The sequence below is a fragment of the Melitaea cinxia genome, chromosome 23, assembly GCF_905220565.1.
Source record: "Melitaea cinxia chromosome 23, ilMelCinx1.1, whole genome shotgun sequence".
Taxonomy (NCBI): Eukaryota; Metazoa; Arthropoda; class Insecta; order Lepidoptera; family Nymphalidae; genus Melitaea; species Melitaea cinxia.
The window spans coordinates 9,007,628-9,023,765 of NC_059416.1; the positions used below are offsets into that span (position 1 = coordinate 9,007,628).

General features: G+C 31.6%; 2 protein-coding genes across 2 annotated transcripts; one reads left to right on the plus strand and one right to left on the minus strand.

Moving 5' to 3' along the window:
• Nucleotides 1-2,242: 2,242 nt before the first annotated feature.
• On the minus strand, nucleotides 2,243-5,563 carry LOC123665110 (ADP-ribosylation factor-like protein 3). Its single transcript, XM_045599455.1, has 5 exons — nucleotides 5,558-5,563; nucleotides 5,222-5,482; nucleotides 4,321-4,453; nucleotides 3,526-3,629; nucleotides 2,243-2,287 (listed from the first exon to the last, which is right to left on the minus strand). Exons 1-5 carry the CDS (start codon nucleotides 5,561-5,563, stop codon nucleotides 2,243-2,245), a joined length of 549 nt encoding a protein of 182 aa, XP_045455411.1.
• Nucleotides 5,564-7,160: 1,597 nt separating this feature from the next.
• LOC123665026 (H/ACA ribonucleoprotein complex subunit 2-like protein) lies at nucleotides 7,161-9,937 on the plus strand. Its single transcript, XM_045599386.1, has 2 exons — nucleotides 7,161-7,516; nucleotides 9,629-9,937. Exons 1-2 carry the CDS (start codon nucleotides 7,278-7,280, stop codon nucleotides 9,858-9,860), a joined length of 471 nt encoding a protein of 156 aa, XP_045455342.1. The 5' UTR covers nucleotides 7,161-7,277; the 3' UTR covers nucleotides 9,861-9,937.
• The last annotated feature ends 6,201 nt before the right edge of the window (nucleotides 9,938-16,138 follow it).

The following is a 16,138-nucleotide window of genomic DNA, read 5'->3' on the forward strand; positions in this document are numbered from 1 at the left end:
CGTGATAAATTAATTTAGAATTTATATTAAAATAAATAATAAGTTGTCGACTGATTATTGCTGGACATGGTGCTATTTTTTTTTTTAATTCTTTATTTGGAATAATTTTTCAAAAATAACTTAATATTTTACTTTATTTCCTTTTTCTCTTAAAATCTTAATGGCACAGATGCCAGCCACTTAACTTTAAGAAATTCTAATGTAGAAAGTTTAAATTTTACATGCATTCGCTAACGTTGAGTAAATTTCGTTATACAAAAAGCTACGTTTAGTATCTTAGGACATTATATGAAATATTTTTCTAAGAAACTTTACTTAGAACAAACTAATAGTGAATATATATTTGTTATTCTTTGATTAGGTACAATTATTAAGCGATTGTTAGCATCAATATAAACAAATATGATGTAAAAATTATATCTTCTCAATAAAAAAAGTTGTTCAATGCTTCTATACATTTGCTCGTGTCGACAAATTATATTACCAAACACTAAGTAACTATTTATAGACTCCCTGGACCGAAATAGCTAGATCGAATTTTCTAATACTTTACTTTTTTTCAGACTTCTAGTAATATATTATCAGTCTTATTTCAAGTTATTGTAAAAATGCACTTATCAGAACGTTTTTATACACATTTACAAAGAAAAGTTTTCCTTAAGTTATTATCTTTATATTCAGAAAATCTGTTTTCACTCATGAAGCAAATTATATAAATTTTATTTTAATATATAAAATAATATGAATTTCTATTTATAAGTAATCCAATTAATGTAATTAAAACTTGCATAGAAATGTAAATAAAAGTATTATTGTTAAGGTGGTATTCGTAATGAAATAAAAAACAATATATATTAAATGTATTTTATTTATTAATATTAAAACTGGAAGAAACCTCAACAACTAGTAAAAGATAAAATTGTGCTTGGATATTACAATTTTTATTATTTTTCATTATAAATAGCATTTACACATTTTTTATTTGCGTTTTAATAATACAGTTCTATAAACTTCACTATGATATTGCAAATACAAAAATTACCTTCGATTCTCTTCAGCCTTCCTTTTTTGACGTTTCAAGGTAAGTAATAATACTAATCATGACTAGAATAGTTATTGATAGTGATAGTGTTAAAAATCTATTTTAAACAAAACATGATTAAACGACATAAATATAGCTTTACTTCTATAAATAAAAATAATAATAATTGGACGGAACTTCTTATTTCTTTGACGTTTCAAGGTAAGTAATAATACTAATTATGACTAGAATATTTAGTGATAGTATATATTAGTAATATTTAGTGATAGATATTTAGTGATTAAACGACCCAAACGATATAAATAAAGCTTTACTTCTTTAAATAAAAATAATAATAATTGGACGGAACTTCTTATAACGCCTTACATTTACTATCCAAATTTTCTGTTACAAAAATTCTAACAAGTCTTACAGTGTGCCGTCAATTTTAAAAAAACTATTAAAGTTATAAGCGTTTTATATTTTGTGCACGTCACTTATTTAAATTTGTACTTAATCTATTAAATAAAATTCTCGTGTCGCGGTGTTTGTAGTTAAACTCCTCCGAATCGGCTTGACCGATTCTCAAGAAATCTTGTGTGCATGTTGGGTAGGCTTGAGAATCGAACAACATCTATTTTTCATACCCCTAAGTTATAAGGGGGGGGGGGGGGGGTAAGGGGGTTAATAATATTGGCAGCTAGTATTGTTATAAAAAACATACAATTTGTGACATTATAACGAAGAAAATAAAAAAAAGCTAATTTAATTAAAATGAATGTAGCAGTTTTAGACTGTTTGATAAGTCACTAGCTAGAGCTATCTGCTATATAACCGTATCCAAAAAATAAATTTACTACTTACGTATTTAGTATTTTAAGTGTCAGGACTCCATTTTACAGTCTGAAGTTTATTTTGTACAAGTGACAATCTATTAGTGAAATTGAAACAAACTCTTAGATTTTTTTTAATTGCATACTTATTCAAAAAACAAAATTACAGTTAAGTTTTTAATAAGTAAAATATATTTATTGGAGTCACGGGTCCTATTTAAAATCTTTAAGTTTATATTTTACAAAGGTTTCATTCTTTGCTGTTTTTTATCTGTCTTCTATCTATCATTAATTTCAAAATATATTTTAAGTTTACTTACAACACTATATGTCATGTTGTTTATATTGTGAGTTATACTAATGTTATTATTATTTAATTTAGCAAACGTTACTTCTTAGCTGGAATATTCTTGCACACCCATTCCATTCCTTCCTGTAAAAAAAATTGGTTGTCTGTAAAGTTGGTTTACGGACGATACCTAGTTTAACGGACGCATAGGCCAATCGAGTGGAAGAGAGATAGATGTGCGTACAATGGGCGTAACGGGACAATGAATCTTCCTTTTTCGTGCATGCAGCCGGCGTTCGTCGATTTATTAGACGTCGTCACGTCAATAATAACAGGAATTTCAATTAAGTACAAAAACTATCAATAATTTTTTATTAAAATTGACGACGCGTGCGCTTTTAATATTATTGTTTTATTACTATTTTTAATGATTAGTAGCAATTTGTTTGACGATTTTAATAGAAAATAGTGACAGCTACACAACAGCTGCGCCATACGTCATCATATCTTAATATATATAAATTACGCGTCACGTTGCTTGTCCGCGATGGACTCCTAAACCACTTACAGTTTGTTCCAACTTGAAAGATAGGCTATATTTTATTTTGATATATTTAATTATTATATTTAAGAAAAAGAAAATGGGGCGGTACGAAGTTCGCCAGTTCAGCTAGTCATTGTATAATTGCAATCCATATGTTACAGATTTTTTTTTTATGACTAAGGTGGCAAACCGATACCGTCTGTCGGCAAACAAGCGTACGACCCCTGATGGTAAGCGATTACAGTAGCTTATAGACACACAACACCAGACGCACCGCAAGCGCTATGCTGACCCTACCCCCGACCCTGTCCAGGAACTCTCACCACAATAACACAATACAACTTGAGAGCAATATAATTTAGCTGTGATCACCTATAAGGTTGAAATACTGACGATGCGTTAGCGCAGCGGTAATAGCACTGGCTGTTGCGCTGGTCGCGGCTTTCGATTCCCGCTCACGACAGACATTTGTATCGACCATATAGATATTATTTATGGTCTGGGCGTTGTGTTTGTGTATAGTATGTGCTTCCGGACCCCCAAAACAGGAGAAAATCCTACTTGGGGATCCGTCGAGTGTGAAGCGTTTGTTAACTTTTCTTAAAATCAAAAATATCTTTATTCAAATAGGCTCCAAGAGCACTTTCGAATCGTCATTTTACAAATTAAAACTTTAAAAATAAATTTAAAAAAAGACATACTTCCCGAATCGGGCAACTTCATATTTTGAGTAGGATACGTCCTGCTGTGTCTGTGTGTAAATTTTATTCTTTATTTGAAAACTTAGATTTGGGAGCTTCCAGATATTATTATTTCTATTGAGTTAGAATTTTAATACCTTAATGCCAGTCCCGTCAGTGGCGACACACGCTTGAATCTGCCAAGTGCGGTCCCTGATTAAATGTAGACCAAGCAGCTGAGCTATTTCACTGGCTGGAAGGGCTGATAATAATATAAAGAAAAAAAAATCAATAATAAAAAAGATTGTACACAAGGCAGCATTGCTTGATTATATATGGCGTCTAGTCTTAGTCTTAAGTGATAATTATGTGCTTAATATATTTAACTTTTCAACAAAACAATTAGGATATCAATTTATATAATAAAAATGTAACGTGTCGCTGTCTGTACATTTAAGATAATATGAGAAAAAGTATTATTGAAACCTTTATCAACGCAAATAGCATCCAAAACAATGATTGTCGGAATTATTGTCTGTTTGTCTATGCGTTTGTGCACATTAATCTCAGAAACGGCTTATCCGATTTAGATGTGGTATTTACTAATATATTGTGGCAAGCGTAGCTTAACATCTAGTGTTTGTTTCATGTCAATCGGTTCATAAATAAAAAAATTATGCCAATTTAAAGAATCACGTTGAACATGTAGTCACTATTCTACGCGAACAAAGTCGCGTGCACAGCTAGTTATAATAAAAGCATTGGAACTAAATACATTCCTTTTTATCTGACTAGATTAGAAAATTACATATTTATATTAATGTAATGCAGTGACAAAATTATTACCTGCATTGATAAATACATAAAGATGGCTTAACTTTTATACATGTAAACATCTGAGTAGATAAAGTGGGAAGCGTTTTGATAATGATCACAGTATAGAGTAACAATACCTGTAGCTAGGTCCTGTTTATTAGCATATACAAGTAAAGGTACACCTCGTAACTTTTCATCTTGCAATAACTCAGCCAATTCAAGACTTGTCTCTTCAAGTCTTTGATGATCAGAACAGTCTACGACATAAATCTGAAAGAGGTATAAAATGTATCATGAAACAAAAATGTTCAAATAAAAATAAATCGCCTTAGCGTGTACAAGGTCAAATTGGATAATTATTATTTTTGGGTTCATACAGAATATGCTTTTTCACAATTTCTACAAAAGCAAATTAGTAATAAAATATTTCACATTCATATTCACAAAAAAAATGGCAGTACAAAGTTTGTTTAATATTCTCACAAATATTACGGATGTTACTCTACTGGGTAAGGTAACGGTCATAAGAGGCGATCCATAAATTACGTCATACCTTATAGGAGGGGGGGTAAGGGTCAATAAAGTATGTCGTTGTATGACAAGGGGTGGGAGGGGTCAAAAATTTAGTGTCATAACATTTAAATATATAATATATACCTATAATTGTTAGTATTAAAATAATTTTTCATACTTATCTTGGATAAATGATGATTTTGTTTTATAAAAATTTACAAGAAATAAAAATAATGTCGAAATTGATATTTATATGATAATTTAATAAATAATAATTGATATGTGTAAAATTGCATAAAACGTTATGTTACACAAGGGGTGTCTGATAATTGTGACCATCTGTAACAAGGATAGGGGAGGGGTCAAAATTGTAAAATTCATATCACATAATGTATGGATGGCCCCTAATTGCTATTTATTTTTTATATTTAAGCGATAAGTAACATATACCGCAAAAACATCCTTACTCTATGAATATTTAGTCATATAAGTATTAAATATAAACAAAAAATCAGCGAAACTTACCAAAATATCTGTATTCTCGAAGTAATTCCTCCAGTACGGTCTTATTTTCCTCTGTCCACCGATATCCCAAACATTCAACTTAAAACCGTTGGATAACACGGACTTTATATTAAATCCAGCCGTCGGAGTAACATGAGACACATCTTCGGATGCTAGTTGTTTTAATATCGTCGTTTTACCTGCATTGTCCAAGCCGAGTAATAACAGACGTAGCTCCTTTTCAGGATTCGAACGCAACTTTTTCAAAATACTCAAAAGGCCCTAAAAGAAATTACTAACAACGATCAAAAACCTGTATTAAGTAACTAATAAAATAAATCTGTTCACAGAACTTACCATCATTGGAAATTATTTAGATAGAACAACCTAAAGTTCGCTATACGCAATTCAGCATTATAAAAAATATTGCAATAGTAACTTCTACTGGCGTGATATAATGTTGTTGTCCTAACAACGTTACCATGGTTACGATCCATGGAAGTGACATTGGATAATGTTAAGTATTGTCAACTTAAAAACATTTTACTTTAAGGCTAAGCGCGGACTTCCACGCAGACATGATTTATACCATAACTATCTGTAAATATTTAGTTATTAAGTTAAGCTATCGCTAATATATTAGCCAGTAGTTATGATTGAACCAAACGGCGACGACGGCACTAACTGTTTTACTAGCGGTTGAGGGTTCGATCCCTGCTCATAACAAAATGTTTGTCCAGGGCAGATATATTTCTTTATATACTAGCTGCCCGGACAGACTTCGTTCTGACAAAAGTTAATAGTAAAAAAATTTTTATTTTTGTGTTAAAACCTTATTACTAAAACCACTAAATAAATGAGCCGAATTGGTCGAGCCATTTTCGAGTTATGCGCCTAGCAATATTCATCTATACATAAAATTTGGCACGAATATTATTAAGAAGTCGGGTCAACATATAGGATACATATTATCACGCTATCACCTACAGCGAACGAGCAGAGAATCTTTATTTTTTCAAGGCATTCTGTAACAACGTGTAATCTAACGACGCATATTTGAATGTTGTTGTTATTATGTTAATAACCATGCTATAAGTTAGCTTCACACTATAAAAATCACGCAATATAAGTAACTTAGGCCGATTAACATTATTAAACGAATATAACTAGTATCAAGAAAATTTTAAAGCAGCGCCATCTATGAGATTTCAAAAACATCATCATAACCACTAATGTTATTTATCGAGAAGTCCTATAAGTATGTATTCCCTATTCATACCCTATTCTGTATTCCTTATTCATTATTTTCTCCATCTGCTTCAGTCATAACTTATGACTTAATTCAGCAGAATCACTATAAAGTCATTTATTCAAAGCAGGCTGAAAATAAGCACTTTTTGAAGGTCAATTTTACAAAAGAGAGTCTTCCTCTGTTACTGTCTGTAAAGAAGAAACGGGTAAATCAATGTTATTTTAAAAGGTATAATCGTAGGTATTTTTGGTTCTGTATAGCGTTCACGCAGACGACGTCGCGGGCAGCAGCTAGTTTTATATATAATTATATATATAAAGGCCTATTCTATATTAATTATATAATTATAATTATTAATTATAATATATAATTATAACTATTTTTATAACGAATGTATTGCCTTTATAATCACTTTAATTGTCAATGAGAATGTTTATGAACCTGTACAGTAAAACTGTATCTTGCTATAAAATTGTAAAACTATTTGCTGCGTAACGCTTTGTAAAATGATATATAAATGTAATCGACTATAACACTCATAAAAATATAAAAATAACATCTTACAAAAGCAATGACAGTGTTACGTGCAATCGGCCCTGAGTAGTGGCCATTTACTTGAATGTAAGACGTTTCTCCCGTCTATGTATGTAACTGTCATCCACAAGTCATCTATCAATTTTTTTTTGCCAAACTGCAACTACTACTGTCAAATCTTTGATGTCAAATTCAAATACTCGAATACAGAATAGCTTATGTACAGCAACACACGTGGTTGTAGCCTAAAACTATTTTGAACTTGACTTTAGTAAACAAACTAAATTCGAGATGGGTAAAGTAAAACAAGAACCAGTGGAACAAGAAGAGCAAGCCGATGTCAGTATTAAAACCGAGCCACAAAGTTACGATGATAAAGTGGAAAACTGCAGTATAATCGCTAAACCCATGGCGTCGAAGAAACTCACTAAAAAAATTTACAAACTCATCAAGAAATCAAGTAGTCATAAGAACTATATTAGAAACGGCTTGAAAATCGTGCAGAAGCAGTTACGTTTGGGTGAAAAGGGGTAAGTTTGAACGTTATACATGTTTTGTTTACAAGTTTATTTTAAGGTTATGATACAATTTATACAAGTCGTTAATTATTATTCGGGAAACTAACAGTACAATAAAGCAAAAAAAGCCTCCGGTAATAACTAAATTTCTTAAGCGTGTAGTCATAAAACATGTGAAATTACCACTACCCTCAACTAATAACCTCTTGTGTATTGATGTAACTAACACTTAATGCGGTTACCGAATTGTTTTATTACGTCAGTTAGTTAAATGTTTTCGATCCATATCGGAAATATTACAATAATTTGAAAATTTAAAACAATATATTAACTGTAGTATTAGGTTGTAACTATTTGAAGCTCGATTGTCGGCGCGACAAAGCCAGTACTGCGGTCACCAACCCGCCTGCCCAGCGTGGTGACTATGGGCAAAACACATGAGTTCACGTTATTTTTGACGTAAACTTGTGGAGGCCTATGTCCAGCAGTGGACTGTATAGGCTGTAATGATTGATGATTGATTGTCATATGGTTGCAATAATTATTGTATGTTTCATTGGTTCAGTATTAATCAATATATCCCCATTTCCTTAAAATTGTACTAATACAACAATTAGGTACAAATACCTGCTTTTTATTTCACTAAAAAACTAAGACTGAAATGAAATAAACAAACACTTTATTTTGACCTCATAATGTTCATAAAATAGTATAGCCACAGGTTTAAAATAATAGAAAGTTGTTTATTTTGTCTGCCGCAGTCTATGTGTTTATTTTAACATATCCACATTGTCAAAAGAAATCTATTACTATGACCACACTGTTTACCTCACAACAGGCTATCTTTAGCACTGTAATAAATAGTAACTTAAATATTCATTAAATACATACTTCTTTTATGCCAATGTTGAGTGAAAATAATAAGTAGTAAAATACTAACAAAAATTAATGGTGACCACAAACAATATATATATATATATGTTATTATATCATCATCTTCCTGCCCTTATCCCACTTATGTAGGGTCGGCACAACATGTTTTCCTCTTCCATTCCTCTCTATTATTCGTCACTTCAGTGCTTACTCCTTTCTTATATCCTCACTCACACAATCCATCCATCGCTTTTTCGGTCTGCCGATCGCTCTTCGTCCTTCGACATTCATCCCTAACATTCTTTTACCGACATAGCGGTCATCCCTCCTCATTACATGCCCATACCACGCTAACCTATTGCTCCTCATTTTCTCTGTCACAGGTGCTACTTTCAAACTTCCCCTTATATACTCATTTCTAATCCGATCTTTCCTCGTTACTCCACACATCCATTAACACGTTGAACGCCAGACCAAAAACCATGTTTAGTCCAGTGGGCCGCGACGGACACCATGTGACTGCCATTATATTGGGTCCAAGAGGCCGTGTCGGACACCATGTGTCCGCATGCCCTCGATCACTTCAGAAGCCTCTAGGGAGCCGACAGACAGTGTTTCGACTGTTTTTACTAAGGCAAGTGACCCGCGCGGCCTCACAGTGCAATAAGGCCACATAGCACAAAAAAAAAAAAAATCGAAAACACTTTGAATTTATAGGCTTTTTAACAAATTGTTTCCAAAAATGTTATAGCTGGTGTCTGCCACTTGAGATCTTGGAAAATAATGGGTAAATAACTGTTTCCGTCAGTCGCCCATTATTTTTGAGGTTTTCGCTGACAATATTTGCAGAAAAACACCTTAACAATTTTTTGACGATTCTCGATTTATTGGTGTGGCCCCAGGCGAAAGTATGCTGTCGGACATACGGTGTCCGTCATGGCGTCCAACGTGTTAAGAGTAAATCTATGATAATATTATAAAGTGTAAAGATGTAAATTTTTGTATGTTTGTTATTGATAAATTAAGAATTACAATATATTTTTAAAAATTCTTTTACTAGCAAAATGCTACATAATCACTAAATGGCGTAGGCTATATTTTAACAGGAGAAAAGGGAACAGGCAAAATTGTGTAATCCACGCTATCACAGTTGCGAGTTGAAAGCTAGTAAATAAATCAACATTTCAGCATAAGAGTTTATATTTACTTCATATTTTTATAATTTTATTAACTTTATATCATTTATTTCAGAATCGTAGTGTTTGCTGGCGACATATCTCCGATTGAAATAATGTGTCACTTACCTGCAGTATGTGAAGAAAAAGATGTACCATACTGTTACACACCTAGCCGTAAAGACATTGGTTCAGCTATGGGTACAATGAGGGGATGCATTATGGTGCTTGTAAAAGAGCATGAGGACTACAAAGAGTTGTATGATGAAGTTAAGAGTGAAATGAAACTTCTCGGGCACCCATTATAAATATAGATTAGTTGTAACTACTGTCATTAGCTTTAAGATTTTACTATGTAAGACAATAAAAAACTAAATACATCTTACTTTGATTTTTATATAACATTCAAAACCAAATTGACTTGCAACAGATTCCTTTTCAGTTAAAAATATTCATGGCCCTTATAAATATGTCCTAGTAGGCCTTAATTTTAATTATTTCAACTATCTGCTAGCTATACCCGTGCAATCAATTCGCATTAAATAAGTATAATAATTTATCTAATATATAAAATTCTTGTGTCGCGGTGTTTGTAGTTAAACTCCTCCGAAACGGCTTGACCGATTCTCATGAAATTTTGTGTGCATATCGGGTAGGTCTGAGAATCGAACAACATCTATTTTTCATACCCCTAAGTTATAAAGAGGGGGTTAAGAGGGTTAATAAAATATTATAAAATTTTGTGTGCATATGGGGTAGGTTTGAAAATCAGCCAACATCTATTTTTCATTCCCCTAAGTTATAAAAGGGGGGGGGGGGGGATTGAGAAGGTTAATAAAATATATTATGGCAAAACAACATTTGCGGAGTCAGCTAGTTTATTTATAATAATTATCACTTAACAAAATTACAAAAAAGTATTTATACGCGAGTTACGGTATGAATTTATCATGAAGAAAAAGTGGATCAATTAAAGTCTAGATGGGCGCCGACTCGGAATCAATTATCTTTTGCTTAGTTAAATAATTTTAATAAAAACTAACCAACTTTTAGAATAAGAATGTTTTTCGCTTCAGCCTGTAACATCCCACTGCTGGGCATAGACCTCTTTCCCCGTGTAGTAGAAGGATCAGAGCTTGATCAACCACGCTGCTCCAATGCGGATTGGCGGATATATTCCCTACTATCAGTAATGATCGTTATCAGGTGTACATGATAAAAACCGGGACCGACGGCTTAACGTGCTCTCCAAAGCACGTTGGGGAGATCCACAAGGACTGCACAAATACCCAGACCACGGAAAACATCTGTATGACTTATACAAATGTTTGTCATATGCGGGGATCAAACCCGCAACGGCCAAAAACCTGTGATGTGACCGTTGCGCCAACGCGTCCTCTAAATAGATTAATATATACGAATTGAAATGATCTCATAAATATAATAGAATTCGATAGTAAAAAAGAAAAATGAATCAAAAACTTTTTATTGTCGATTACTGTAGTGAAAAACGCTATTCGATGGATGATCACGCTCCACTACAGGTGAAACAGGTCCTTAGTGTTTTGAGGAATACATTATTCTTCACAAAAAAAAGGGGAGCGGAATAATAAAAAACTTTCCATTACACATATATTTATTACACTTATTAAAATCTAAGGTTACGTAAAAAATGGCAGATTGTCTGACCGACAGTGAAGATTGGCAAAATACTTTAGGTACTTTAATTATGCACTAGAATACTAGGGCGCCTAAGCTAAAACACTAAATTAGCTTCAGAATAGATTTCGGTAGATCCGTGCAAGATTAGACTAAATTCTAGTGCTCAAATTCTTGCCAAAAATGACGGCAAGTATTTTATGGTTATCTCTCGGAATAAATTACTTTTATAATAATCTACTGAAATCTATCCCTTTTGAAACTATACTAGTAATTGAAGCAATATTTTAAAAATCTTTCAGACGAAACCACATATTAATATTACTTATATAAATAGTTCCTGTTGCAGTTATTATGAATGATTTTTAATTTCAACTTTTTGTTTGGTAGGCAGGTAGTGCAGGTACTTAAAATTATTTTGAATTGGCGGTGGTTTTGTAATGTCGGAAATCTGTACAGATTAAATATTAGAAAGATGAAACGAAATCGGTTTTTTTTAATTAATTAATTATATATGTAGCTTCGTCTAAAAGAACCTAAAGAACAACCCTGCTTTTTAGTGCACTTTCAATGAGATCATACATTTTACTCAATAAAGTGTAAGAAAATAGAACGGATTTTTATTTATACGCAACTATAGTTTAATAGTTAAACGACAAAGAAATTTACTTTAGGGAGCAATTGCACATCATTCTTAACAACGATTAAAAGTAAGTTAGCCTCTTTGATATTATTTCTGGCTATTTTTTTTTTATTTTTTTTTTTTATGTTCAGCTTTTAACAATAATGTGCAACGCTATAAAAACTATAGCGAAAGGGTCAATTGTGAAATTTTGTACTCCGAATTCTTACAAGTGATTAATATTACTTAGAAAATAGTGACTACTTCATTTCAATGTAGCGGAATTTGAATATATACAGCATTATGTGTAATGTGCTGAGTGTATAAAATATAAAAATAACCTTCATAACATTACTCCTTTAAAATACCAATATAGGTTTTAATACATATTTAAATTTGCAAAATTCTATCTTTGGTAATGTAAATACTTTGAAAATTAATATATATTATACGTATTTCAATATTTACCTTAACTGTTATCGATAGATAGAAAAAATATTCACTGAAGTTTAAAAATTTTCTATAAGAAAATAATATTGTGCGTGACCGAAAACATATTTTGGAGGCGTCTAATGATTATAATTATTTTTACTATACAAATACTTAGATAATATTATACTATATTAATTTATTATCAGTGCAAATAAAAAAAGTGGGAAACCATTACACAGGTCCACAAAAAAAATGCTTTGTACTTTTGACCAGACCCATCTTGGATTATGTATTTCGATGCGCTGAATCTTATTTCGGAGTCCGTTTGGTCCCTACACCGCCTAACTATGAGTACATTCCAAAAAAAAAAGCGCCCACAATGGTTTTAAAACGGAAAAACAATTTGAACTGGCACAAGTATGTTTCTCATGTATATCAATGTACTGAATCCAAAACCAAAGTTTATTTGGCTCGTCAGCCGTGTATATTATACATATATTCGCTCGAACAGCGTCATGTGGAGAAAGACCAAATATTCTTATATAGGTTGCTTAACAATATGATACATTCACAGATTCTTTTAAATAGCTTGAACTTTAGATGCCCCAGTAATTCTTCGCGCTGTATAAGTCCACTTTTAACATTCCCCTTACGAGAACAAAGTACGCCAAAAACAATTTTATATATCGTTCATTTTATTTATTTATTCTTAATGTACACCGAAATACAGAAAAAAAAACTAGAACTTTAACTGATTAAAGTTTGTATTTTGCAATGTAAATGCAAATAGCAATATTTATAAATGATCTATTACAGATTTTCAATTAATTTAATTATAATACCTTATTGTATTCAATCAGTAATATTCAACGTATTTCAACGCGCTAAATGTAAATCTCAAGTTCATTTAGCCGGAAGACCCTCCAAATTCGAAGTATACTGCAATAAACCGCTTTTAATCGCTGAAATATTGCAATTATGGTGATGAATTTTTTCTTAAACTACGGATTAGAGTTTACGGCATTGAAACACATAAGAAACATACTTGTGCTAGTAAAAAATCATTTGTACAAATGCATTTTTTACGGGTTTTAGCCATTTTAGGCGGTTTTACGGAATTGACTTAAAGTTTGGGCGCGTAGGGACCAACCGGAAATTCTTATTGAGCGATTTGAGCGCATCGAAATACTTAACCCTAGATGGGTCTGGTCAAAGGTACAGAGCACTTTTTTATGGGCCAGTGTTATCTTATAATAATCGAAATTAATTTAACATTGTATATTATATCTATTTAATTCTAAATAATTACGAACAATCAAATCTCAAGCACGATTATATTTGTTGTCCTTTTTAACTATTTTTTTAATTAGCGCAGATGTATTTATTTTGTAATAATTACATTAAAAATACCGATAAAAATTATGTACTTTTCAGGCATTTGATGAAAACACGTTTAATACAGTATCATTTATCTGAGACATAACTCAAATAAATAAAGTTCAGTTAATTCATAAATACATATATTTTCATATCAGGATTGACTGTTTGGCAGCATAATATTTCTTAAACGCTTATTTCGTGTCGTCACAAAATAAGAGGCCCGTTTTGACTTTTTTAAGACTTAAATTTCTGATTAAAATTTTAATCAAATAAACTTAACTCAATAATCAAATCGATCAAATACTCATAAAAACTTGAATAGAATTATCGTGAGTATCGAATACAGACTCGTATGGTTACTTCGCTATTTACGTCCCGATGACAAATGTCAAAACGGTCCTATTTGACGACTATTGTTGATTATAAAGTTTATCTTGCACATAATTTAATTTAAATTTACTCTTTATATCGTAAAACGAAGTCGTAGCACCAGCTGTGAAGAAAATTTAAATTAGCGTAACTAATTTTCTGCCTTTCAACGGACACTAAGATAAACAGAGATGGTTTTCCTTACCTCCACATTCCACATTCTCAACGCATTTCCAGTACAAATATATTTTTGTCTTGGTAACAGACTAGTTTAGAAGGTTGGTACCTTTTATTGCAATTCTTGAATTTAAGTCATAAAAGACAACAAATACCCATAATTCATTGGTAACAATGGTTTACCATTCTAATCACAGATCCGAATACCTATCACAGTCAACTACATCACTCTACAGCAAATGAAATAATACACTAACAATATATACCTACAATCGCAAAAGCCGAACATTTTATTATGAAAATTGTCTACTGCTTTTAAAATAACTGTAATATAATCAAAATGAAGATGAAGTTAGGTTGGGATTGAGAAATTCATTTGTAAATTAATCATAGTTGTGGTCATTGTACATTACGACTGAATAAAAATGACTAAGGTTATCGATTGATCCACTTTTATTAAATGTTGCCATGAATATAAAAAAATATTCTGAAATAAAGAAATATAAGTACTTATATATTTTTCATTATATTCTGTAAGCTTATTTCGCGGTGTTTTTATTATTTTTTAAATTTTAAGGACTAATCATGTCCAAACAAACGAGCAGAGATTATAATTATCTTTTTAAGCTTTGGTGGTCACTAAAACCAGTATCAAGATGTAAAATAAGGTGTCTAAGCATGTACAGTGCCGAAATATTAGCAATCCATAAACACAAAGATGCCAAATATCCCATGTTACTAAAGATTATTCTGCCAATGTCATATAGAAGACAAGTTAGACTACCCTGCTGAAAATTCAAAATAAAAAACGACGAATTTGTATGGGAAGTTATTGTAAACTATTGTGTGATTGAAACAGGGATTCCAAAATGTTCCTGCAATTTTAATACAATTTTTATCTGTTTTTATCTGAGCTATCTGGATCCAGATAGATCCATTTCCCATGCCAATCATCGTTTTTTATTTGGAAGTTTTAGCACAAGCCAATTCTTCAATCGTCAAATTATTGTACTAGTTATTTATATTTAAACACTTAGATTTTTTAATCTGTAAAGCCTTGGATTTATTTTATTTGACATAAGAGAAATTGTTAAGCAAATTTTGCTCGCCTGTTTTCTTATCTTTAAAATCTTAATGTACATACGTGACGAATAAAGACGTACAAAAATATTATTATAACGAATACAATTTTTATATATTTTATTTAATTAAATTAAAAGTACATATATAGTTTTATAAGCCGAGTAGTTTTAGGGCTGTTTTTAAATATGGGAGTACCCAGTGGAGTTACAGTAATCTTATGACATCGTGATTTATCTGTACGGAATTGTCTTGCAATAGTGTACTTTTGCTATTAAAACCTTATTATTATATACTATATATATATATATTCATGTAAGAGTACAACGACTACGTTCCGCTTAACGCCCGCAATGCCACCGACCACAACCGCTGAAATTGCCGTTCCACTAACGTAAAAAACGCTGCGATCGTTGTAGACGAATTTTATAGGTGGAACGCATATTTGAGCGTTGTGTGCTTGCAATATGGTAGTCGTGGGTCGTAACGTCTTTTATGTGTAATCGGTTATACGTAGTTTCGTGGATACGCGTAACTAGTTTCGAAACTGCTTATTTTTCGAAACTAGTTATTTTTATATACAGTGTCAGTACGGGACGGCGACGTTATATTACTTTTGTTTGTATTATGGTTATGAAGTAGTTATATGTTATAACTTGTAACATATACGAATGCCGTTACGTACGTTAATATTGATGGATAGTATAATTAAATTAACTTCCCTTCATATTTTATCCAGGCTTACGACTGGCTGCAAAACATGTTATTTAAATTACTTTTTGATTTTTGTATAGTCATAATAATCGATGCAGGCGTATTAGAAGTTCATTTGATTTTTTATGTACAGTTTTTAATTATTTTTCGAAA